The sequence below is a fragment of the Magallana gigas genome, chromosome 7, assembly GCF_963853765.1.
Source record: "Magallana gigas chromosome 7, xbMagGiga1.1, whole genome shotgun sequence".
In the NCBI taxonomy this organism is placed as follows: domain Eukaryota; kingdom Metazoa; phylum Mollusca; class Bivalvia; order Ostreida; family Ostreidae; genus Magallana; species Magallana gigas.
In genome coordinates, this window is record NC_088859.1 from 20,584,615 (window position 1) to 20,612,582 (window position 27,968).

Sequence of the window (27,968 nt, forward strand, 5' to 3'; positions counted from 1 at the left end):
ATTTTTTATAGAGGAAAAGTTCCATATATTTCACCTTTTAAATCTGAGTGTTTTATTTTTACTGATATAAAAAGCTCTTCTTATAAAGGAGAACAATGTAGTCTATAAATGACCATGACCAGCCGTCTTAATAGGGCCAACATTTGCAGTTTTCCAAACAAAATATATCTATACTTATAAATTTAGAATTTTGCCAGTTAACTAAAAAATGTCCGCACCAGAGTAAATGCGCTTACACCTTTGGTATAACAGCAAATCTGACATTATGTCCCTAAACTATATTTTTTTTTTCAATTTTACCCGATAAGCAATTATTTTAATATTAATTAAAAACCTCTCATTTTCGATTAACCAGCCCGAAAGAGCAAAAATGAGAGTGATGTGGCGGACACGCTTTGGCGAATCCAAGTCAGTTATAGTTAGCACCAAGATAAGTGCTTGCAATGCAATAATTGATCGATTATGTTGAGAGTGAATTTATTTATTGGGAACGTAGAGTAAACATAGAAGATAAGATTTGACAAACGTTAAATAATCAAAATAAGACAATTCGTATCATGAATGCACAATTTTAGTTTTGATGTATAGGATGCATGATTTCTGGTGAGAAAATGGAATAGAACTTTCGAGAATGGGGTAACCAAAAACGCTGTTTGACTGATTTTCGTCTTGGCAAAGTGTAAGCCGAGTTCATCATGTATCGCGGGCAGAGATGTATACCCCTGGTCAGACTCCTTTGTTTAATACAAATACAAACATAGGTAATCACAGATAACAAAGCTCACCGAGACGAGGCATGACATTTATGAGGCATCACCTTTATGACACCAACTATATCATATTATAAGAAAATCATACTTTATGATCTTGGATATTCATGGATACTGTTTTGATACAATATCATATGATACAATATCATATTTTTTGTCACCTACCTCACGCATGCACATTACAATTGGATCAATATGAGAGTAAATTAAGTATGGAACTTGCATGTGTATTTACTAAACAAAAAAAAATATGATCAAAGCAAAACTAATAAGTCGAAGAGTTACGATCAATACTGATACTGAGTACTTACTACACGTTACACCCAGTACATATGCTTGATCCACCTCTAAATTTATTGCGCGAAGTCACTGTGACGTCATACTTAACTTTCTTTTGCGCTCGACAGTTCTCGTAATTTGTCGGGAAAATTCGGGAAAGAAATGCCGTCATATGTTAGCAAAAGTTCAGTTAGGTACAGTTTTTTTTACGTAAGCATATGTGTTGTTTACTTACATGTAAGTGTTTTTATAGGATTTTTGTTATTATAAATGAAATAGATGTATACGATTAAGAGGTAAGATTTTCTTTAGAAACGCTTCCTGTTCCACCATGTTGCTATGCACCGCAAAGGATTATTGGGATATGTAGAACCAATTCACGTGGCCTCATAAAAATTTCTTTGAACAATGTGCAGATTTCAACTCGAATTTTCTCCGTTCGTACACGTTGTCTATGGAGCTCGCTACGCGAGCGGCGCTTCGCTATAAAGATTGCTTACGACCCTAGGATATGTCATGAAATTAACCTAGGGTTCAAGGCCATTGTTTAAAAAAATGCTTAATCCTTATTTAACTTTATTGGTAACGATCGGAGGGTTTCGCTCCGAACACATGTTCGCACCGAGAGGTTTCGCGTCCAATTTAATAAAGATTAATCTTTCATGGAAAAGAACCTAAAATTGAGTAACGTCTTGTGTGACTTAAGATATTTTTAAAAAATACCATTTGAATCGTGCATCTGTTAATCTACAGGTTCACCTTACATTTCTCTTACAGGAAAATATTGACAATCACGTCATATATAGTTACACTGACAAAATCTACTTAATGCTGCAAAAGAGTTGCAATAACAAATTCCCGAAGATTGAAAATTAGGGTCTAACTCTGATACACAAATGAAATAAACTAATGTTTGCACCTCTGTACAAAAAATACTTCTTTTCGGCGCGTCTTTTATCCACAAAGAATCGCAATGAACCACAATGATACCACAATGAACTATATTAGGATAATAAATGTTATTCAAAAGGTATAAAATCTAATTAAAGTTAATCGGTAATATAAGGTCGGACACGACCTATCATTGTTATTTTCAACTTTTTCTATCTCCGCAATGTGAAAATTTACATTTCTGTAACTCCAAATTTACATATTCAATTTATTTGATAATTTTCTATATAAATACGGTGTATAGTTTAGGTTGAAAATGTCAATGACATTATCAATAAGCATTCAATTGCATTTTGCATGCTATTAAACGACAAAATCAAAATATCTAACTCCAAAAATAGTCTAGTAATGCACTCTGAATTGCAAGTAAAGAAAAAATGTTATATCAAGAAAAATTATCTTAAACTGAGGAACGTCGTGTTTGTCCATAAATATATTTTAAAAATTTCTGACGACATGCTGTGTTACAGAATTAATGCATTTTCAATTATGTATATGTATGTTCAGGTACACACGTCATATTTCATTTAATCAGAATTCAATTATTTTAGTACATGTAACGCTAAGATGGTGGAATATAATAAATGTGTAAAACATGAATAAAAATAATGAGTTAAAGTTGTGCTTAAGATGTGGTGTACAACGATAATCATTCTAATGCAACGAAAAAACAAACAAACAAAAGAAGGGATCAACTCTCAATATTACCAATGTACATTGAATCTAGACAAGAAAAGGGAATAAAGTATGTACGAAATTTAAAAAAAAAGTATGATCTAGATTTGTTTGATAACTAAAGATTGTACATGTACCATCCTTTTTTTAAAATGGTTGTGAACTATTTTTAGCTCACAACGTTTAACATAGGAATATATAGAGTAAATCTTTAAAAATCTTCTTCTCAGAAACTGATCAGCAAGGAAAGCTGAAACTTGTGTGAAAGCATCTTCAGGTAGTGTAGATTCAAAGTTGTTAAAATCATGATCCCCAGGGTAGGGTGGGGCCACACTGGGGGGTCAAAGTTTAACAAAGGAATATATAGAGTTAATCTTTAAAAATCTTCTTCTCAGAAACTAATCAGCCAGATGATTCTTTATAATTGTTAAGACTTTTGCCCCAGGACAATTCTTTGGCCCCACAAGAAGGTTCATAGTTTGATGTAGGTTTATATCCCATATATATAAACTATTGTTAAGGATCTTTTTGAGAACTGCAATACTCAACATATGATATGACTATAAAATCATACTGTTAGAAAAGGGACTAATGATTTTAAACATAAGAATATCCAGGGGAAAAATGGATTTTATTTATACAGGATCTAAATGTATTATTGTCCAGATAGTTTGTATTATGACTCCATTAAGCTGATTTTATCATACCTATTGTTTCTCAGGTGAGCGATGTGGCCCATGGGCCTCTTGTTTTTAAAAATAAGGCTATTATATAAGCGAAGGTTGTACTGAAATTTGAAAACCTCATTAACTAAAGCAATCAGCTTTAGATTTTATAGTACATTGTATAAGGTCAACTTCAGGAACGTAGCATGGGGGGGGGGTATTGTGTGATGGTCTCCCACTTTTTTTTCGCAGCAAACATTTTTCTTAAATTTACAGAAAAAGTGAATAACTGCCCATTTTTGTTAAGCTCTTTTAAATCTATTGTTTATGGTTTTTGGAGAGAAAAAATCGTGTCAAACGTGGCTAACTTTCCAGTTTAAAACCTATGAACACTATAAGTGCTCATATTCCAGAAAAAATTAATTCGGCAAAGTGTCCAGCAGAAACATGCAATAACAAAGTTGGTTATTCTAGCTAGTGTTTTAAAGACTCTTCCATGTTTTTATTGTTATCTTTTTTAAAAACTACATTTATATCATACCATTAAACTTGATTTTTTAAAACTGATTAATGTTCAACCATTCGTAAGAATATTTCTAATATTTCTGCAAGGCAAAAGGTTTGATAAGATTACTGCATCTCTCAAATCTACAAACATGTCAACATAAAACATTTTGCATGTCGACATATTTGACAGACAAATAACTTGCACACAAGGGGCAAAGATATGACACCATACACAAATGTCAAAATTTGAAACTTTATTTTCACCCTACAAATCTCTAGAATCCAGGAGCTTTCGGGGGCGAATCTAAAAATCTTTTAAAATTCTAAATACTTTTATTACTTTTAAGTATAATCACCAAAAAAAAAAATTCAAAAAGTAAAAAATTCTAAGACTTCATTTTTCCCTAAAAAATCTCTATGATCCAGGAGCTTACAGCTTCAAGGCGGCCACAGACCCCCTGCCTAAAACTGACGCCCCCTCTAAGTTCAAATCCTGGATCTGCCAGGCCCTGCAAGTTGACGTCGACTTTAATTATTTGACGACATAGTCGGAGATTCATACCGAACTGGACGTCATTATAGCTGATGCTTAGCGGAAAGGGGTGTGTAATAACAAAAAATTGTCGGAGGGGTGTGTATTAAATTTTATGATCGCAGGTTGCTATTGAACATGAAGACAAAAAGTGTAAGGCGAGTTAACAATTGGGATACTTTGGATCTAGCAAGTTTGGTTTAAAGTATGCATGCAAATAAATACGCATATGCTAGCGTTTTTTAGTTTCATCTTTATAACACGACAGATTGGTAGTTGATACCTATATTATATAAGTAAATACATGTCCTTGTACTTTATTTGACGGTAAACAATGAACAGATTGTGTTCTACGTCTATACGAATAAATGATAAATGCAGAAAACGGGAAAGTTAAAAGGGAGAACCCCTTACTCTCCATTTGCTTTTTAAAATTGCTCCCCAATAGCTTTAAATTCATATTTGGGACAGTAATAAAAAGTTTAAGAGAAATTTGACCTTGGAACAAAATTGTATTATAGAGCCCTGCTCGCTCCTCTAAATATTCAGCAGGGGTTTTTGGTTTTTTATTTCAATTTTAAAGAATACTTAAAAAAAGGAACCCCCCATAATATTAATGTGTAAACGGTGTTTATTCACACGCTTGCGCGGAGTATCTGTTAACTACATGACTGTATGCACATATTTGGTATCATTGTGGTATTTCAAAGTTCATTAGGGTATCATTGGGATATCATTTGGTATAATAGGGGTATCATTAGGTATCATTGGGGTTCATTGGGGGCATTTTGGGGTTCATTGGGGTAAAAAGACGCACCGCAATTAAAATGATTGTATGTAAATTTGCAATATTTTTTTTTCAATTCAAGACCTACTGTTCATATAAAAACTGTTATTTTCAAGATGCGTGGAAATTTAAAATGAAGATAATACCCTTCGATGCTGAAAAATTCTCCCGTTTTATTTTTTACATCAGTCAGTGTCGTTATATTATTAAAACTTGTCTCTAATAATCTATCTCGGCTGAACCATCCAGTTTTGGTGGCTCCTACTGCGTTGAAAACAAAGTATTGAGCTTCAGCGCCCCCCTTGTAGTAGGATACTCTTATCTGAAATATATTTAAAGGAATGATGATATAACTGATGTTGTTACCATATAAACATTTAAAAACATATATTCTTCAAGATTTTGAAAACGCTTTTATAACAAGAGGCCCAGGGGCCACATCGCTCACCTGAGCAACAATTCCCTTAATTCTGATCAAATTAGCATTACAGTATCAAAATATCCTGACAACTGAGTACAGTAGATCTTGCTAAAAAAAATTTGAAAATCTGCCAATTTTTTCCACCTCTTATTTTTAGGTAAATACCAAGCCCCTTTTGTTGTGGTAACTGTAAGAAGATTTTTCCCTATTCCTATACGAGGGTTGTCCAAAAAGTTCGTGGACACATGTAATTTCATTCTAAATAACGACGCTATACTGTAAACGTGGAAATTTTGACGATGTGTTAATTTTGACTATGTTGGCGATTTTTATTTTCTCGTCAAAATTTCCACTCGCCAAACTTCACATCATATATAGAGCACATTAATACCAGAATTTTTTTATCGGCCTTATCCCGTTAGGACTTGATCAAAGTTAATGATTCATTTATGTAAATAGCTATAAAAACACGTAATTAGCATTTTAAAAACCCATAAAATCTAAACAAGCATGTTTTAAATGCATTTATCACTAAATCGTCACAACATTCTATAATAACTTCGTGCGTAATTATCATGCCGTGTTTGACCTACTTTATTACCTCAGGCAATATCGTATAGTTAATAAAAACAAAATACAAAGAACAATTTTATTCCATCAAATCTGTACAGACTTTTTTTCAATCAAAGTTAACTTTTATTAATACCAACGCTTGTAAAAGAGTTCGCAAGAAAGATAACTCTAACCCTGGCATTGTAAGAAATCAAAGATAGATTACTCTTACTCTTATCCAAAAATTCGTCAAAATTAAAACTCGCCAATTGTCTCTTACTAAAAAATCGTCAAATTTTGAACTCGTCAATATAACCACGTTTACAGTATTTAGAAAAGTATTAAAATATTTTAATATAGACTATAATAATGCATGTGTATAAAAATCAGAACAATGTTCATTCTCATAATGTAGTTATCACTACAAAAACATAGCCTGTACAGGCCGCACGGCCCAGTCTGACGGTTACACGACGTTTTTATAACGTCGTACGTAGCGCGTTGGTTTCTGTTACTTTTCAACGTAGTCACCTTTGCACTGCAAACACTTCTCACACCTTCTTAGCCATGAATCAAACACATCCGAATACCATTTACTGTCGATTTTAGATACAATGGTCCGAGTAGCATATTTAAGTTCATCAGAATCCTCAAATCTTACTCCTCTTAGCTGTGATTTGATGAAAGGAAAAATTGCAAAATCCATCGGAGCAAGATCCGGACTGTATGGCGGGTGTTCAAGAAGATCGTATCATAGGAGTTCGATTTCCAGACACGTGGAAGTTGCTGTATGTGCTGGTGCATTATCTTGGTGTAGGATGATATTCCCAAATTCAACAGCCATGGCAGGGCGTTTTGTTCTTAATTGCCTTAACTAGGTCGCGGCGTAACACCTGTAATAAATAAAACCAATGTTTCGTTTGGTACACTGTATGTGGCTTTAGAATATGTGAATTTATTCATATATATAGTAATTAAATAAATCAAAATTAAAATTAGAATGTCCGAGTATTAAATTTATGAATTACGATATGCTAAATGTAGCGAAATGGACGTTTTTAAATCTGTAATTACAATTTAAATGTGATGAAATGGGTAGTTCTCTACCTTGGAGTAGTATGCAGCATTCACCGTCTGACCGGAGGGTACAGCGTGGACCAATATCATTCCGTGCCGATCAGCAAAGAATATGTACATTTGTTTACCCATGGATTTCGCAACCTTTGCATTTTTCGGTGCTGATGAACCCCGGTGTTTCCAAATGCTGGATTCTGTTTTTGTTTCTGGATCAAAATGATGCAGCCAAGTCTCGTCTGTAGTAATGATTCTGTCAAGCCACTTCTCTCCTCCTCTTTTGAAATTCTGTATGAAAGCCTTACTTGTATGCATTCGTCTTTTTTGTGCTCATCGGATAAAAGTCTGGGCACCCATCTTGCGCAAACACGACTCATACAGAAGTCTTCAGTGAGGTTATTAAAAACCGAAGATTTGCTAACATCACTTATTGACGCGACTTCTCTTAACGTCAGACGTCTGTCCTTCATGACAATGTCATGAATGCGGGATTTCGTTATATCGTCACAAAGCAAAGGCCTTCCACTTCTTTCAGCGTCTTTTAAATCGCAAACTCCATCCGAAAATCGTTTGTGCCACTTGTAGACTAGTGATCTTGATATGTGTCGATGCCTTTTTGTGTTCTCCATCATTTGCTTCGTTTCGATAGGTGTTTTCCCCGAGTCTACGCAGAATTTAATGATGGCGCGCTGTTCCATGCGATCCGCCGACGTCGCTTTTTCTGGCGTTTTCAAAGACATGTTCTTGCCGTAAACTCCTTGTAATATCCTCTGCTCAATTAAAAACGGCTTTAAATGACGTATGAAAATGACGTTCACAATTCTGACTACGTCACAGTTCAATATTTTGACGTTTTTACCTGTATTAAAAATACTGTTAATATTCATATCTTAAAACTCAATCTCGAAGTTTGGACAATTTTGACAATGGGCCGTTCGTGCTTTTCGCGACATTTTAATACAGTATAATTTAAGTTTAATTTTAATGAAAACATTCAAAACCACTTTAATCTGATTTGGAATTTTATGACAAATATTTTGGTATACAATATGCATATATAAACCCGTTTAAAATGACAATAACGCGATTGTCCACGAACTTTTTGGACAGCCCTCGTATACCCCCCCCCCCCTCCCATTTCGTGGCCCCACTTTTCTCTAGGGAATCATGGTTTCATCAAACATAAATCTGCATAACCTGTGCTTTCACACCAAGTACTGAGTTTTGGACCGAAAACTTTCCCAGAATATTTTTAAAGATTTTCTCTATATATTCCTATGTAAAACTTGATCCCCCAATTGTGGCCCCATCCTACCCCCGGGGACCATGATTTGAACAAACCCGAATCTACACTACCTGAGGATGCTTCAATTTTAATTTGAGCTTTTCTGGCCTAATAGTTTTTTAGAAGAAGATTTTTAAAGATTTTCGCTATATATTCTTATGTAAAATTTGGTCCCCCAATTGTGGCCCAACCCTTCCCCCTGGAACATGATTTGAACAAACTTGAATCTACTCTATCTCAGGATGCTTCCAATCAAATTTGAGTTTTTCTGGCTTTATAGTTTTTGAGTAGAAGATTTTTAAAGATTTTCTGTATATATTCCTATGTAAAACTTGATCCCCCAATTGTGGCCCCACCCTACCCCCGGGGACCATGATTTGAACAAACTCGAATCTACACTACCTAAGGATGCTCCCATTTTAATTTGAGCTTTTCTTGCCTGATAGTTTTTGAGAAGAAGATTTTAATGATTTTCTCTATATATTCCTATGTAAAACTTGATCCCCCTCTTGTGGCTCCTCCCTACCCCTGGGGACCATGATTTGAACAAACTTGAATCTACACTACCTGATGATGCCTCAACACAAGTTTAAGCTTTTCAGGCTGAATAGTTTTTGAGAAGAAGATTTTTCAAAATACCAACAAATTTTCAATAATTCTCAATGATCTCCCCTTTAAAGAGGGCGTGGTACTTCATTTGAACAAACTTGAATCCCCTTCACCTAGTGGTGCTTTGTGCCAAATTTGGTTGAAATCTGCCCAGTAGTTCTTGAGAAGAAGATGAAAATGTGAAAAGTTTACAACAATGACGACGACGACAGACAACGGACAAATTGTGATCAGAAAAGCTTACTTGAGCCTTTGACTCAGGTAAGCTAATAATGTATAAGCTTTGATAAAAAAGAGAAAACTGATTTACCTTAGTGACGCCATATGAATGTATATCGTTTAGGACGTCAGATTTGTAATGCTCCTTTACTTGGTTCGTCAGTTGCTGGGCTGCCCGGTTCTTTGTATTATGAGTGCGATTTCGTACAAATAAATCATAGACCCCAAATGGTCCACCGGTCACAACTTTGAAAGCTAATTCCATGCACCATGAATGAACATTTCCTAAAACAAATAAAACGATTAATGTCAAAAGATTATGTGTATATGTCTCCCTTCAGTTCTATTCTATAGAAGTTGTAGAACTGCTGTATAGGTAAAATATTTATTATTGTCCATCGGAATTCTAATAAAATTATTACCAACACGCAAATAAAGGGGTATTTTCTTCAATAGGGGGCGTAGTTACAGAGAATGTAAAACAAATGTGATGTTTTCATTATCATTAGCCATTTGACTCTGATCGTCACTCTTTACGTTGTCTAGTCAACCCCAAACTATTTCTATTTTTATTTTTATATAGTCAAGACTATTTGATGTATTATTTTGTTGCTATTTAATCGAACATATTATATTTAATTTTTAATTATTTTTTATTTTTTTTTTACTTTTTACTATCATGGTTATTGATATTATTGTTTTAATATATATTGAGAAAATGAAACATAAAAATTGCATCTCTTTGGTTAGAAATACCTTAATTCAGCATTTTAATCATAAAAAATACAAAATGTATAACGGTGGTTTCGAAATCTTTAAAAAAAACATACGCAAAAACGTGTATAGAACCAATCACTTAGATGACTATGAAAACATTATGAACATTTTAACAAGAGATTGGACTTTGGGGGGCAAACAGCAATGTGAAGTTAGCATGTCTATTTCATTGTTGGTCACTCAGCCATGGAGCTTTGAAATCAACACGATTTTTTTGGATTTCGGGCTAAGTCTATGCAATTTGTGCATATTCAGCTTGAATCAAGTGCCATTTTAATATGTTTTGACGCAAGATATAGAAAGCTTCGTCCTACCGAAAGTCCCAGGTCTTGGTAAAATGGTTCCATCCAAAAATCGATGAATGGAATGTACTCATAGGGATAAAGGAAAATTTTTATCACTGGAAATAAATTTCGCAAATCGAACGCATTCACTACAGACCCATATTAATTCTATTCATCACGAACAATTGTCATCAAAATTGTTCGAATTATTCTAAGAGAAGTTCACTTGGTCAATAGTTAATTGATGAGGATGTCTTGTTCATTTTTTTTCCCACAAAAGTGTTCTCGCTTTCGCTTAAATTGCTTCAGATGCTATTGACATATAGCGATCGCTTAGAGAATATTCATAATTATCACAGGATTATAATATGAGTGATCTTGCATTCTTTTTTTTATATGATTTAGTTGATGGGTAATCTAATTTTATTTCATAAAACTGAAGTAAGGTATAACAATGTATTCTCCCTGGCTTCCGGTAATCCCAGCCTATTTAAAGAATTAGATCTTGCGAGATCTTCCTTCTTCCGTTTGTCTTCGATACATAGCAGACGATTTTTTTTCCTGCTCCATTTTAGATCACCTGTAATCCTTCGGATTTATACTTTGTTCTCAAGATATTTGTCACATATCGCGTGGAGAATTGTTTGAGGACATGAGTGTCCTGATGGTAACCCAGAAAGGGCAGTTTAGGCCAAGATGGCAATTCTGTCGAGACAGATAAAACGGGCGGCCATGATGAAGAAACCCAGAAAATCGTGGGGTGGTTACAATATACCAAAGAAAACTAAGAGCAAAGACTCTATGAAAACTTATATAAAAGATCGTTATGACGACGACAGTGCTTCGTCAGACCCTTACGAAGACGATAGTTCTGAAGAAGAGGGCGAAATTGACGATTTTACGTACAAGTCGCCATTATCACGCACCCGGGAGCCCAAAGAGGCCGATTCGGATGATGAACTGGACGCTAAGCGTTCTGATCCGCTCAATAATGAGACGGAATATTTGTTGGACAAAAGCAAGGCAAAGTATGCTAAGAAGTATTTCAAACTTCATTTGACAGAGGAGAAGACCCGCTCCTGTATTTTAGAAGACGCGCCCATACCGGGTAACGACTTTTTGAATCCTCCGGAAATTGACGATTGAGGACTTAGTGGCGGATCACAAGTCTTTGAAGTTCTTAAAAATGCACGATTCGTCGTTGAAATTTGTTCAGAAACGCGTCGCTCAGTGTATGGGACCAGTATCTCGCATATGGGAATTAGACAAAGCTCATGAGGGCCACACATCAACGATGGGTATTGAAGATGTGGTCAAGTTGCTGGAAAAGACTATTCTTATGATTGGCCAGGTGAACGTGGCATGTCTTTACGAGCGGAGGATAAATTTTCGCCAAGATTCTCAAGAGTACAAAGAAAGCGAAAAGCATGCTACGCGACAACGAGGCAAAATTTCAGGGCGATACTGTACTATTTGGGAACGATTTTTATGCTACATGTACCCTGTACCGGAAGTCAAAAGACAGATAGCGAGCCCGAGAGATGTCAAGGGATATCGCCAGGCCTGTAACCAAGAAACCTAGGCTGACTGTCGACCAGCCCTTTCGTCAGGGACCCTCTGGTGAGCAGAAAAGGACCAGGGGGTCGAACTTCAGAGGCAGAGGTGGCATTACAAAGAAACAAAGGTACGTCAATGACGTTTCAGATAAATATACCGATAGTGGTAGAACAAACATCAAAAGTTTAAGGGGATCACCACAATCTCCATCCCAGTGTAAAAAAGTTGAAATTGACAGAAATTGTACAAAATCCAATCCCGTTAGAGGGGAGACTAAAGCAATTTTGTTTCAAACTGAGAGATAATAACAAAAGATTGGTCAATTCTGACCGAACTGAGGGGGTACAAAATAGATTTTTTGAAAACACCCAGGCAAATATCTGTAATGGAAATTCATTACTCGGAGAGAGAATATCAGATTTTGAAAAAGGAAATTGGGGAAATGTTAGAAAAAAGAGCGGTGGAGATTGTGAACCCCAAGAACAGTGTTCAAGATCAGTTCATAAGCACTTTGTTTGTACGTCCAAAGAAAGATGGAGGGTCCCGTCCCATTTTCAACCTTAAAAAGTTGAACGAGTAAGTAGTATACGAACATTTCAAGATGGAAGGTTTTCAAGTAGTCAGAAATATTATGATCAAAAGAGATTTTATGTGCAAAATCGAGCTGAAAGATGCATACTTTTGCATTCCAATACACCAAACTCACAGGAAATATGCACTCCATTTCCATTTTCTAGTAAATTAAAAAAAAAACCTTCCAATAGAATTTCCTCAACCTTTGCAAAAATATGCCTCATTGTAAAAGATTAAAACAAATGCAATGTCATATTAATTGGTCAAAGAACTATATATGATAAGAGTAAAAATTTGGCCCCCATAATTCACCATTTTTTAAAGTGTTTCGGGTACAATAAAATGTTATGTTATAATTTAGAAGAGTTGATATAAAATATATATTCACATATTTGTTTGATTTATTTGCAGTCACTTGCAGTATATGACGTCACAAGTGACGCTATTTCCATAATTCAATCAAAATCAGTCGAAAAATGACATTTTTCTCATCTTTTTACGAATGGGAAATATAGAGCGCATGCTTGAACCAGGACAAATTTTTTGTCACTTATTAGACTTGGCTAGATACATCTCTGATTAAAATATTTTGTTGGTTCAAGCATGCGCTCTATGTTTCCTGAAAAAAAAACTGCTTGAAAACAAGCTTTTTAATGCTAAAATTGCAAAAATGGCGGGAAAAGGTTGTCTTTACATTGCCGTATTTCTAAATAGTGGGCACTTGAATCAAAATGAACATGTAGTAAAACATCACATATATATCTGTACAAAGAAAACAAAAAATTACAGTAAAATAATGATATTCCTTTTAGGGGGCCATTTTAGGCCCATACCATATATAGTCCTTTATATGCAAAAACTTAGATAAAATTACACCATTGTAAAGGAGGGGGGGGGGCATACATTATGACAAAATTCGTCCAAAACTAAAAATATTTATCATAGATTGCACACTTCTGTAAAATAACAAATAGAAAATGCATGTGCCTTTCCAAACCATTAATACTATTACAAATTATTTTTTCATTAAATCAATGTCATAATCAACTTTGTATACGAGTTATCAATCGAAATTTCTGAGTAAGACTTATCAATCAGTCAGAGCGAAAGTAGCGTGACAGAACAACGTTACAGTAAGTTAATAGCTTAATGTGTGTTTGAATGTTGCGAAGGGGATACCAGTTTACCATCGCTGCTGTGTGCTCAGCTTGGAAGCAAGTTAAAGAAACCCCTTGCACGGAAGTTTATCAAACTTCGTATACGTATTTGGCATGGTACATGTTAAAGGACAAAGCCTGGTATAGTTTTCAAGTCAATTAATTGAGTACTCTTTGATATATCGTTAAAATAACACAATTTTAAGCAGAAATCTTTTGTACGATTTGACAATAACAATCACCCGCTTCCCTTCTTTGAAACCAAAGTGAAAGTAAGCAGTTCAAATCAACAACTTGATATTTTTTAGATTTAGATCTAGTACATGTAAAGAAAACATAGTTTTTGAAGTAATAAATAAGTCCTAAATAATGCATCCCCACACAATAACTCGTGTCGCGAGGGGATGCTCCGCTTAGCGGTGCCCTTGTTCAAAATTTAGACTCGTATACTAAACCAAAGTCAACTCGTATACAAAACTCTTTTTAGATCATTACGAAATGTCGTAAATAGAACAAGAAATGAAAAGTCTACTCGTAAACTTCAACATTAAAATAAAATACACTCGTTATTTTAATATTCATCAATTCTATCAACAAAATATTTATGTGTAATACATATGCATCATTTTTAAATTAAGGATGTGAATTGCACAGAACAAAATTGCAGTCTTTTTTATGTCACCTGAGTCACTCAAATGAACTTTCATTTCAACTGGTGGTTCCGTCGTCGTGCGTCGTCCGCTAACTATTGTACATTTTTCTTGAAAACTACCAGGCCAATTGTTACTATTTTTTGTGTAAAGCATTTCTAGGATAAGAGCAGTTTACATTTTATTAAATTATGGCTTACAACCCCCGTGGCCTCATGGGCGGGGTCAAATATGCAACGAAAACCCCAATTTTCTACTCCCACATATGGGGAAAACTAAATGCATAGTTAAGATGTCCATGAAGCCCTCTGCCAAAATTTTGAAATTTATGGAGTTGGGTCATTATGGTCAGATAGTGAAAATGTATCAAATCTGAGAAAATATTCTCTTTTTCTCCCGTACGATTGAGAGTGCTTATGGCAATTAATACAAATCTTGAGATTTTTAAAAAAAATCACTAAAACTCATCTCAAAGTTGTTAAATCTGAAATTTTATGGCTATAAATTAGTTCTACGTTGAGTTTTTTCTCCGTTATAAAAGAATGTATATCAAGAGGGAAAAAATGTAACTTCGTGTTATGCACATACAACGTCAAAACAACTTTAAAGTTAAAGTGACATTGAATCCTATTAATTAAAACTACAACACTCTGTAATTTGTTTAAGTATTGTTGTCTTTATAGGTCGGTATGTAGTTATAAGGACAAGTGATTTTAACTTATTATTGACAGCTTATTAGCGAGGTCAATATCACTTTCTGTGTCTTTATAGCCACAAACTGATTGTACAATGATATTATTGTATTAACTATATAATTACCCGATTAGACAGTCATATTTAAAACAAGTAGTTAAAGTGGTATATCAGCTAAACTCAGACAACCTGACTTCCAAAGCTATTTGTACCATCCAACTTGAAGGAAGACGGTCAAGGTCGGTTGACAATAAAGACTCGTTGTCCAGAGACAGAATATGTCACGTGATTTTCATACAGCCAACGAGAATAACAAAAAATAATTGTTTTTATTTAAGTTAATTACGCACTATTTTGTCTTAAAAGTACATGTATGTACAGTAAAGTGTCCTAGCAACTTATTCAATGCTTTAACAATAGCTGACTCATACAGTACTGTATACATAAATAAATATGATATAAAATTAATAATAATGAGGCCGGATCGAATTTGTTTATTTTTTTCAGATTTTTTACATGAATTTCTACTGATATAATTATTATTTTAAGATTTAAAAAATCGTTTGTTTAGGGGTCAACTTAAAACTGTATCAATTTTTAACATTTTTTAAACTACTGCTGTAGGAATTATTTGTTCATATATGGAAGTTTTTGCTAAAAGGCATCAAATGATCAAAATAAAATCCTTTTACATCCTTGTTTGTTCCTGTTTTTCGTGCCTCATTTCTCATATTTGTCAGATAATGCCTATTTTCTTATTTGACAAAGGCGGAAATGATAATCTTCATAGTTTACTAATAAGACATATTTAAGCAAAAACAATATTTATAACATAACATATTAAGGGTCATCAATATAAAATACGTGGTTACTGCCTTGAAATACATGTATGATAAGCTATATTTAGGTGGGGGTAAAAACATGACAAGACAACCCGAGCCCAAATATAGCTTTAAACGTCAAGACATTTGTTTATTATACAATATAATATTAATTTTACGCTCAAAACGTGCTATTTTTGACGAATGTTGCTGAATATCTGCAGTTGAAACCATAACGCCATGGCGTTTACCAAGCAAAAAGATGAAGTCACAATGCAAATGCTGGGCGAAAGTGTACGTACTCAAAATGTACTCGGCCTCATTAACCAAAACATAAAATTATTTTCACGTACAAATGTAAATAGGTAAGAAATGGTCCTCGAGTATTTTCAAATGCCACTAGAAAAAGAACAAAATCTCATTGATTATTATAGTATTATAACTTGAACGAAAGAGGTGATATAAGGAGGCAAGCATTTTAAAAACTGTGTCCAATTTGGAATAAATAATAAAATGTACTGATCCAGTACCAGTATCGGTAAGGTCTTGGTTACTGCTGTATTGTTCGTTGTTATCATGAAACATTGTGGTAGGTTTTGAGTGATAATAAGTAATGATGACATTTTTGTTATAACATTTAAGTTTGGATCGTTGGCTAAATGCCTTAAATAGAAATCTGAGAATGGATTCTTATTTCTTGGAATTAAAGTACAATATAATACATTTACAATATTATATTTTCACAATGAATACGTTGTTTGTATAATTGTCGTCATTCCTTTCCGGTTCTTCTTAATTGATATAATTATGTTAAATCTATACTACTATATTAAAATGATAGACTCGAATTTTGGCCTTTAATACCGAGAAATAGGAAGAGTACTGTCTTTTGTTTTCTATATTTTAAACATCATTGGTACTTGAAGATTACCTATTTGTTTTTTTCTTTTTTTTCTCAATCAAGCTATGCTAAAAAATTATTAACGAAAATTCCTTTAAAAATTAGGGAAATTATCTGGATTTTTTGGATTTTACAAACTTGCGCATGCTCATTACATTCACGCTAAATCACAGAAGACTTTTAAGTTTATGTTTCCACAATATCATATATGGATAAACTCAGAAACGATAATACAAATACATGTATATAATGTTTATAATATATTCTGTTCCGACATCAAAGAAAATACGAGAGATAACTCTAACTCAGTGCATTAAATATGAGAAATCCCGAGAGTTCCGAATGTCAAAATGGTGTGTAAATGAAGCGAGTTAAAGTGTTGAATTCATCATTCATATGAATTAAAGTTTTAGATGAAAGGTGTTTACAGCCTAAATCAAAAAACTGAACTACTGTCAGGAGTTGATTTTAACGATTATTATTTATTCTAAAATCAACGATTATGTTATTTTGCATGGCAAGTATTTGAATTACGCACATTTTTTTAATGATATGAATTCTCCTACAGGAATTTCGTGAAAACCCAATATATTCAAAGAATTATTCCATCAAACTACGTATCAGTAATCGAAATAGTTATGAGAAATTGTATGGATCCAAGCAAAATTGAACTCTAGTCTCGTTCAACCTGACTCTCAGCTGTATCCGTTCATCTCCGACAAGCAAGAGAGACTCTCCGCTTGTTAGAGATTCACGGAGACAGCCGAGCGTCTGGTTGGACTATATTGAACTCTGGCGTAGGAATACATCAAATGTACCACTTCAAAACATCTCTAAATTGTTACATGTAGTACCATTTAAAATCTTACTATTTACAAGGTATCTCTAAATGAGTTTCCTTAAAAAACAATGTTTATGAACTCATTACATCGAATTTATTGATTAGAACTAAACGTTGTCAGCGGTGTTGATTTGTGCTTAGGTCCAAACACTGTTTCACTTTCGGTTTGCCTGAGTAACTGCATAGGAGAGTTGATTAAAATCAACTCCCAAAAATGGTTTGTTTTGAACAATTTGACTGTTATTTTAAATGCAGCTTCATTAATTTTCTCTAAAATCGTCCCGAGACAGTTTACATTTTGGATGAAGTAAAATTCCAGTTATAGACCTAAATTGAATGTGCTAAACATTAGGATATGTTTATATATGTTCAAAATGAATAAGATAAAAAATCAGCTTGAAAAAGATATTTACAGGTAAATTGAGCCTAATTAGTAAATCAAAACAGGGCACGCGTCTTGTTTACATGACAAAGTATAGTGAGCTTTGTATCTTGCTTATAACTCTACAACTGACTCTCTAATTTCTTTTGATCATTTGAAATGCATTCTCAAAGCATTGTAAATAGTAAAAACAAAAATATAGAATTTGACCAAATTCGTGACCATGCCCCTTTAAAATTCAAGTTATGATGACAAGTTGAACCTGTGTTATCCAGCAAACTGAATGATAACTGAAATGTCAGACAGTGTTAGAGGCGACTAAATAGCACAGCTTCGTTTGATTGTAAGCACAAATTGCCTATCAACATCTATATAAAATATCAATTTTATTTATAAAATATAGCAGTGCGTGAAAATTAATCAAAATAAACCACAAAGAATGAAGGGTGATTATTTCAACGGAAGGAGTCTTTAAGATATTCATCTCATAATATTCGATCCGTGTTTAACCAATCAAAACCACTCTCAATTTATGTTTTCTTTATAAAATAATAATTTCATAATGCACTGGCAAACCATTCCATGCAAATCAAAATGAAGCAGGGAATTTCGATGATTTTTCCTGGGTTTTTTTTGTATGAATGTTTTATACTATAAATATTTATAATGTATCATTCCGTGAAAATTAATTAAAATTGGCACAGGAGATTGCAGTTAGGAAGTCTCTGAATTTGACACAAAATGTTTTTCTTTATAAAACATTCATTTCATAATGGACCATTCAGATCAATCGATATTGGTGCAGGAGATTGCAGGTATAAAAGATTTCTCAGAATTTGAAGTAAAACACAAAATATTTTTTACATAAAATATTCATTTTATAATGTAACATTCTGTTTAAATCAATCAAAATTGATTCAGGGAAAAACGATGAAAGAATTCTTTAAACTTTCAAGTAAAACAAAAAAATGTTTTCTTTATAAAATATTCATTTGAAATGTCCCAGTTCTTGTAAATCATCAAATAAACTGATGCCGTGAATTTTAATTAAAAAGCAATTTTTTTCCTTGTATATTGAAAAACTGCAGGCTACGTAAATATAAAAAAGCTTTCCAGAAGTTGACAATTTTACATGTTTTCTATAGGGATTTGTGAGTCCTCACATATTTATATCGAAAGGTTGATATAAAAGCATTTTAAAAAGAGTATTGGCTGCTGCGTTTTTAAAGAACCTAGACACGGTTTGAGATCAAAAGTTGTTTTTTTTTTTAAATTTTACGCCTAAAAATGAGTTACTTGTGCAATTTATATGATTGTTAAAAATGTAAATGTCAAACGTGAAGTTGCAAGCGAAATACAGAGGTAAACTTAAGTCTTATATTTGTTTAAATAATAATAACAGCCTTCCAATATCTCAAACCAAATTAATCAAGGAAAAGAAGACAAACTTCTTTATTTTTTCATTAATAATATTATCAACAAAAGAAAACAGCATTTGATTGAAACTTATACCAATAAAAAACAGGTGAACAATAACAAAATACAAGCTTTGTTTACAAAGCAAAGAATTCTAATATCTGTATCTTACTTGTAACTCTTTATTTGACTTTAAAATTTGATGCAGCACTAAAATACCCATATTAATTTTGAAAATGTTGACTTTATATCGTGTCTAAGTTACTATGTACAGCATCGACTTAAAACTTTGAACAAAGTAGTAGTTATACAATAGGTTTTAATTGGTTATGTACAGAAGGACGAAGGTGGGGCAAAAATGTCACGAGGACGCGCAGCGTCCGAGTGACATTTTTGACCCGCCTTCGTCCTTCTTTACATAACCAATTAAAACCTATTGTTTAAGTCACATGTATCAGAGCAACCAAAAATCATATAGCACGCGCAAAGAGAAATTTTGGCTCTTCATTTCCCGCTTAGAAGTCGACAAGAAAGGACGACATATCAAAAGAAATGGAAGTAGACGACACATGCGAGGGTTTTTTTGATTTGGGTGGGCTATGGGACACCACAATTGACGATATTACTCTTTCGCAAGCAAGTGAGCAGATAGAGAAGGAGATTGAGTGCGAAAATTTGTTGGAGAACATCACGTTGTCTCAAGCGATCGACTTGTACAATCCCGGACCTGCCGACATGGAATCGAACTACTTTGTGGATTTTGACCTCCTTGCGAAAAAAGAGGGAGGATCTAGCATGCCGGTGGGTCGCTATGAACATTTTGTAAATGATAATGACTTGAAAGATTTGCTCAATTCGACTGAAAACAAAAACACGCGGAAGAACACAAATTGGTCGGTAACTACATTCAACGACTGGCGCTCCGCTCGGATGATGATGACAGGGGACCAGATCCCGGATATTCTGGCCTTCTCAGCAGAGGAGCTTAATTTTTGGCTATCAAGGTTTGTTGTTGAAACGCGACGCAAGGATGGCAAGGCCTACCCTCCTAAAACACTTTACATGCTTTGTACTGGACTTTTAAGACATCTTCGAGAAAACGGAGTGCATTTTAATTTTCTTGATGAGAAGAATTCCCAGTTTTACGAATTCCGGAAAACTCTAAGCGCGCGGATGGCAGAACTTACCGCACAAGGCGTGGGGACATCTACTAGGCAGGCCGAGCCAATTTCTGAAGAGGCAGAGAATATTCTGTGGGAGAAGGGTCTCCTCGGTAACAGTACAGGAGAATCAATGCTAAACACCCTGTTTTTCTACAATTGCAAGCTCTTTGGTTTGAGAGCTGTTGACGAACACAAAACATTATCCGTAGACCAGTTTGAGCTGGGTCAAGACCAGAAGGGCAAGTTTATAAATTTTACAGGAAGGGCAAACAAGACCTATAAAGGTAAATTAAATTTACTAATAATTAAAATCTAATACATATAATTTAACAGCTGTGTAATGGTTTTGTAAATCTTTATTAAGGCTATTCTAACACAAAATAACTGTTCATCTGCGCATATATCGGTTGGTTTGTTCTTACTAGTCTACAACGATTGATAAAGCTTATATGGAAATTATAATAATTACAAAGGTGATATTGCCCAAAAAGAAAAGAATTTGTTTTAGAAAAAAATATATATTTGAGCATTTAAGGTTATTGCTATCTTTACAGGTGGATTGTATCAAAGACACGTGAGCGCAAAATCTATAAGGCATCATTTCCAGGGCGAAAAAGTCTTCAATATCTACAAGGAATACTTCGATCTGGTGGTGGTTAATTCAGAAAATAACCGATTTTACCGGCGACCACTTGCAAACGGAGAAAACAACGAAGTCCGTTTCAGTGTACAGCCTATTGGAGTCAACAAATTATCTACAATTATGAAAAATATGTGCGACAAAGCCGGAATTCCCGGATTCTTCTCTAATCATTCGGGTAAGCGCACCTGTGCAACCGCTCTTTACCAAGCCGGGGTTCCGGAACAGGAAATCATGGAACGCACAGGACATAGATCCATCGAGAGTGTCCGTAAATATAAGCGTCCGAGTGAAGAGATGCTGCGTGATATTTCCAATGCATTGGAGCCAAATGAACCAGTCAGCAAAAAGGCCAAAATCTTGGATGGAATTGAAAATCCGAAGTGTGGAGATTGTAAAAACATGTTCAATAACTGTAAAGTATATTTCAACCTTTGAAAGAGTCTTAAGTGTTGAGTATTTTTTATTTGTTAAATGCCGTGTGTGAACTAGTTATGTTTACCCATACAGCCTGAGAGGCGAAACACGCACTAGATTTGTTTGTCATTTTTTGTTGATTAAAATTGATGTCAATTTGCAATGGAAAAAAATTATGCAAATGATGTGTTGCGTCATGGTTTTATTAGTGAAGTTTTACCACGCCTACTGGGTATCAATGGTTATGTACAGATACCCACAGTTAAGATCAAAAGAAATTTACCGCAGCTATGGTACATGTCAAATTAAAGTTCATACGTACAAAATACAACTGGCAACTAATGAAAAAGTGTTTGCTAAGGAAGGTAAAATCTTGAAATCTACGAAAATTTAATTTGCCCAAACAAAATTATAGTGCAGTTATTCCATTCATCGATTTCATCGAACCATTTTACCAAGACCTGGGACTTTCGATAGGACGAAGCTTTCTATATTTTGCGTCATAACATATTAAAATGGCACTTGATTCAAGCTGAATACGCACAAATTGCATAGACTTGCCCGAAATCCAAACAAATCGTGTTGATTTCAAAGCGCCATGGCTGAGTGACCAACAATGAAATAGACATGTATGCTAACTTCACATTGCCGTTTGCCCCCCAAAGTCCAAGCTCTTGTTAAAATGTTTATAATGTTTTCATAGTCTTCTAAGTGATTGGTTCTATACACGTTTTTGCGTATGGTTTTTTTTTAAAGATTTCGAAACCACCGTTATAGGTTTTGTATTTTTTAGGATTAAAAATGCTGCACTAAGGTATTTCTAACCAAAGAGATGCAATTCTTATGTTTCATTTTCTCAATATATATACTGATCACAATAAGTTTAGCAATTGCTTTTGCATAGATATAATTTAAAAAAGAGTTCTTGGTTGGTCTATTATGTATTTCTCTGAAGTCAATAGAATTAAAGGAATCAAAAGACAGTGGTTTTTTCTAAAGCTCGACGCGTTAAATCCATGATGTCTAGCGTTGGTACAATGAAACAATACAATAGGTTATGCTTGAATAATCACAGTCCGGGGAAAGTTACTTCCTAGAAAACTTGTCGAACACGTGTTTAAAGGAAAACCGGTGAAAAGTTGCAAAAACGTCTAATGGGGAAACGACCAGGACTTTCTGAAAATGAACGTCAACAGGCAATAGGGATGTTAACTGCTGGTTGCTCGCAGAGAGATGTTGCTCAGGAATTCAATGTGTATCCGTCTACCATATGCCGACTTTGGAACCGATTTAGGACCACTGGAAACGTCAGCGATCGACAGCGTTCAGGACGTCCACGTAAAACGACTGCTCCTAGAGTTGCAGAAGAGTTGCACCGAGCTACTGGAGTAAGGTTATGTGGTCAAAGTGTAAGAAACAGGCTACGTTCAGCAAATCTTCGAGGCCGAAGACCTCTCACTGCAGTACCATTAACTCAACGTCATCGACAAACCCGCATCGCATTGGCCAATGCTCACCGTCGCTGGATTCAGAGACAATGGAATGAGGTTCTGTTCACCGATGAATCGCGATTTAACGTCGATTTTGCAGATGGAAGACTTCGTGTATGGAGACTCAGAATAGAGCGATTTGATCCAGAAAACATTATCCAACGTGATCGTTATGGAGGCGGAAGTGTCATGGTTTGGGGTGGAATAAGCCATCGGGGTAAAACGGTGCTTGTGGTAGTTAATGGGACGTTAAATTCTCAAAGATAATGCGACGAGATTGTCGTTCCTGTAGTTGTCCCCTTTTTGCGCCAAGGTAATGCAAGAATCCTGCAGCAAGACAATGCCCGTCCGCACACAGCACGTCGCACACAAACCACCCTTCAACAAAACAATATTGTCACTTTGGATTGGCCTGCACGATCGCCAGATTTGTCACCAATTGAGCACGTTTGGGACATTCTTGGTCGTCATTTAAGACAGCGACATAACGTCAACAACGTAGCGGAACTGGCCATTGCCCTGCAGCATGAGTGGAATCAGATCTCAATGCAAGAGGTACGAAACCTGATTAGGAGTATGAGACGCCGCTGTATGGCCGTTATTGGTGCAAATGGAGGCCACACAAAATACTGAAATTGAGGGTGACTTAAAGACCTTAACCCCTATTAAGTTTTACGCTGTTTTCTTGCGTAACGCAGCAAGATTGACTAAAAAGTTTAACCCAATTTATTCACGTTAAAACAATCCCATAAATTAATTAAATATGCAGGTTGTATCTTATTTCTGTTACTGTGTGTTATATCAAATATTTTGAATTGCTAAACTTTTTTTGCTCAGTATATTAAAACAATAACATCAATAACCATGATAGTAAAAAGTTAAAAAGAATAAACAAAATAATTAAAAATTATACAGCATTATTGTAAATAATAGCATTTATGTAAATTGTGATATGTTATTTTTATGCCAGTACCAAAAATAATAGTCTAGGCATGATATAATTGTAATTCTAATATTTGAGTATTTTTGAGTATTTAGCTGATCTTCTTTAATTGTCTACATTAACCAATCAGAGTGCGGCGTTTAGTCGCGCCATGTTTTGACTACGTCATTTTAACTGTCAGCTGTCAACAAGTTTGTAAATACCGCAATCAAATCAGTGAAAGTACTAGAGCAAAACGTAAACCTCAGGCTGAACCAATCGATTACCAAAGACTTGCGCAAGAAATTGTTAAATTGCAAAATCCCAACTCTGATGCTTCAAGTAGTACAGTGGTACCCCTAGAAAATGCTGCATGTGCTACATATGCAAACACCGTCAATGAGTTACCTGCACCAACGACTACTTCTTCCTCTATGCAAGATAACCCTATATTGTCAGTAGTGTCTCAACTTTTAGAAAACACAGGTGAGCCAGTAGGCACAAACAAAGGTTTATTCAATGCTGATAACCTTATCTCTGTAACAGAGGGTATTCCTCTTGGTGCAACAATACCACAAAAGATAAAGGCAAAAATTTGGTCAAATGAATTTTTTGATTTAAGAGTACTATTGTCGCACCAAGATGAAGAACCTCTTACGCTGTGCATTACTCCGGGGGTCATTAATGTGCAGCATAGTTTAAAATCAAAAACCCCCATGTTCATCAGTCAGTGGACTGATGCCTTTCTTATCTTTATTAACATTAGAATTCAGAAACACCCATCAGAAGCTCCCCATTTATTAAAATACATGAGCTTTATTAGAGAAATGCAAAGACTGCATGGTGATGTTGCTTGGAGAACGTATGACGAATCTTTCAGAAAGCTGTATTTTTAATATTAAAAATATTAACAAAACCATAACATCAACAGTCCTTGCTTAAAAAAGAAAAATTTGTTAGGTCCCAAATTTTCCTTTCCTGAAATCAACATCAAGCAATAAAAAACAATCTGAATAATTTAGCACTTACTGTTCATGAATATCGATATGATGTGAAAGAGAGAAACACGTATACACGTATACCAATATCTCGTAGGCGCCGTCAAATGAAAAACTAAATGCATTGCTGTGATGTCCATGAAGCCCTTTACAAAAATTGTGAAATTCTTGAACCTGGATCAGGGGTTCAGGTCCTAGGGCGGGGTCATTATAGCCATATGGTGGGCCATTATAGCAAATTGGTGGGCCATTATAGCCATATGGTGAACATGTATTATATCTTAGTAAATCTTCTTCATTCTCATATATACATGTATTTGAGAGAAACTACATAACCATTGGTTTTCTACTGAAATTGTGAAATTTATGGCCCCTGGTATAGGGGTTCAGGCCCTATCGTGGGGTCAATATGGCCATATAGTGAAAGTGTATATGTATAAAATATTCTTTGTCACTTCCACAGTAGTGGGAAATAAAATGAATGCACGGTTGTGATATTCATGAAGACCTCTACCTAAATTGTGAAATTCATGACCCTTGGGACAGGAATTTTGGGACCCTTAGGTGCGGCCAATATGGATTTAATAGTATTTTCTTCTGTACAATCACAGTCGTTAGAGAAAATCAATACCACTGTTATTACATGCATGTTCATAATGTTCTTTTCTTATTTTTTTTATTTATTTTTTTTTTGGGGGGGGGGGGGTTGGCCATATAGTGAACATGTATTTTCTTAGAGTAACCGTTTGTTTGTTGTCCATTGATAATTTTAACTTTATCTTGAAAACTACATAGTACATTGTTTTTTTGAGAATATTGAATTAAATATGTTACATCTACAATAATTTCCATTGTATTGTATGCTTGTATAAATAAGCTGTATGCATATTGTGTGCATTTTAAACAAAACTGTAAATATTCTAAAAGACTGACCATTAAAGGACTGCAGGTATCTTTTTACTAAAAGTTTACAATGTTTGGCCCCTGGAGCTAGGGTATAACTTCTTACTCTTGCTCCTTTTTCCCTTTAATGAATTTATCTTTGCAATCATAAAATAATAAAAAGGGGGGGGGGGGCAGTCAGAAAAGGCTCAGATTAGGGTTAAAATTCCTAAATGAAGCGTAAATTGCTAACATGGGACTCTCTGACAGGTCATTTCAAGGGCTCTGATTATATAGGATGACCGTCAAGGCCTGTAGGCCAATTGTTTCTAGTTGAGGTTAATCAAAACGGTAATCTAAAAAAAATACTTAACAATTATAATAAATATTAAAGTTAATTGAAATATTCTAAATATTTATTTGATTTGTGTGGTTTTAATCAATGAACTTTGTTAGAATAATTAAACATTGTAGACGTTTCTTTTAATACTTCAAAGAAGACTCATCACCATAATGATAAAATAATGCAAACGGTGCATAAAAAGATTTTTGTTTCTTCCTTAGAAGTTTGGTTGGTCGTAAATGAGATTTCAAATATTTTTAAATCTTAAATATTTGAGAGGGAAAAAAAATGTATGAACACTGAAGCATTTGATCTTTTTCTGTTTTCTGAATGTAAATATTAGCACAAAACTTTGTTTAATGTGCTTAATAAATCGTCAACGATTAAGAAAATATTCGTCTATATCTGGTTACTTTTTGGCCCTTTTGCAAATTACATTAATTATCAATTACATTAATTCCTTACGAGTTTGGCGCTCACGGATAGTTTAAAACTTTCTTGAAATTGGGACACTTTTCGTTGATTTTGCGTCGTGACCCATGATTTATGTATCACTTAGCAACAGTTCAATTTTCAAATAGAAACAACGAATAGCGTATTTTACAGATAGCAGTTGTTTAGGCGCTGTACCGTCAAAATTCGTCTTTATGTTTAAATCAATCGAAATAATAAAGTCCGATGATGGATGCAGATGATGACAAAAAAATAATTCGAATAAGCTATGTTTTCTGCACACTTCCATTTTGCGATCTTGAATAAATAAATTAAAGAGGTTGACTGAAGACATTTTTTTTCAGTTTTGTGATTCCTTTCATAATCACAAAAGCTGAAAAGATCTCGAAAGTAGGGATGATTGCTGCAAATTTGATTAACAGAAACTTAATTTAAAATTTGAACAAAGGAACACTTTCACTAATTATGTTATGAATACTACTAGCAGCTAATGAACACGTTTTTGCTGAGGAAAGTAATATGCAATTCAATATCAACAAAATGTACTTAATAACTGGTTCTATGAATTACATGTAGCACAACATTTCAATATATCAACCATGCACAGTTAATAAATGTATCATGGGAAAAAAAATCTCAAAATTATCCCATGGCGCTATGGGCAATATAATTTTCAATTGGCGCATTTTTAAATCCTTAATAAGGATTTTGTTAGCAAACTAATAAACGAGAAGAATTGCAAGTTCATACTTACCGATGATGCACATAAACAAAACCACGTTGATGAGCATGTTTTCCTGCTTTCTAAAAACGACTCCAAACACTTTTGATGGATGTCATGAATGAGAGACAGGAAAAAATAAGCGATCGAATTAAATATCAATTGCTTCTATGACATCACAGGTAATGGCGCAAATCGATTGCAGTTGTGTTCAAGATATTTCGAATTCAAATTCTGGGTATCTCATTCGGTCTTAATATTTTTATAATCATTTTTTCCTGTAGCAAAATTTGGACACTCTTTAAAGTTTATCTCATTTTTTTAGTTTTAAAAGCAGTGGTTCACTAACGAGGCATAGTCACGATATTGGTAAAAAAAAAAAATTCGATTTTAAAGATTAAAATGCTTAAGTAAGGCATTTTTAATTGGCAACCAAAATTTGAGAGTGTCATTCGTCGAGTTATAAGCAAGTGACAAGCTTACAATTCTTTGCTATGTAAACAGACCATACGTTTACATTTTGAATGTAGATGTAGAAATTCCAGTTTTATACCTAAAATG

General features: G+C 34.3%; 1 protein-coding gene and 1 long non-coding RNA gene across 2 annotated transcripts; one reads left to right on the forward strand and one right to left on the reverse strand.

The window, feature by feature from the left end:
• Positions 1–5,294: 5,294 nt before the first annotated feature.
• On the reverse strand, positions 5,295–27,663 carry LOC105330311 (uncharacterized). Its single transcript, XR_010708019.1, has 3 exons — positions 27,441–27,663; positions 9,418–9,611; positions 5,295–5,488 (listed from the first exon to the last, which is right to left on the reverse strand). It is a non-coding gene; the product is annotated as an uncharacterized lncRNA (long non-coding RNA).
• LOC105344538 (zinc finger MYM-type protein 3) lies at positions 19,704–21,877 on the forward strand. The gene is made up of 2 exons (XM_011452321.4): positions 19,704–20,825; positions 21,096–21,877. The coding sequence occupies exons 1-2, from the start codon at positions 19,931–19,933 to the stop codon at positions 21,617–21,619; spliced, it is 1,419 nt and encodes a 472-aa protein (XP_011450623.2). The 5' UTR covers positions 19,704–19,930; the 3' UTR covers positions 21,620–21,877.
• Positions 27,664–27,968: the final 305 nt, after the last annotated feature.

What these genes read in the sequence shown, in the direction of transcription:
- LOC105344538 (XM_011452321.4), top strand. Translation starts at nt 19,931, where the DNA reads ATGGAAGTAGACGACACATGCGAGGGTTTTTTTGATTTGGGTGGGCTA. An exon ending in GGCAAACAAGACCTATAAAG is followed by an intron (nt 20,826 to 21,095) that starts GTAAATTAAATT and finishes CTATCTTTACAG; the next exon opens with GTGGATTGTATCAAAGACAC.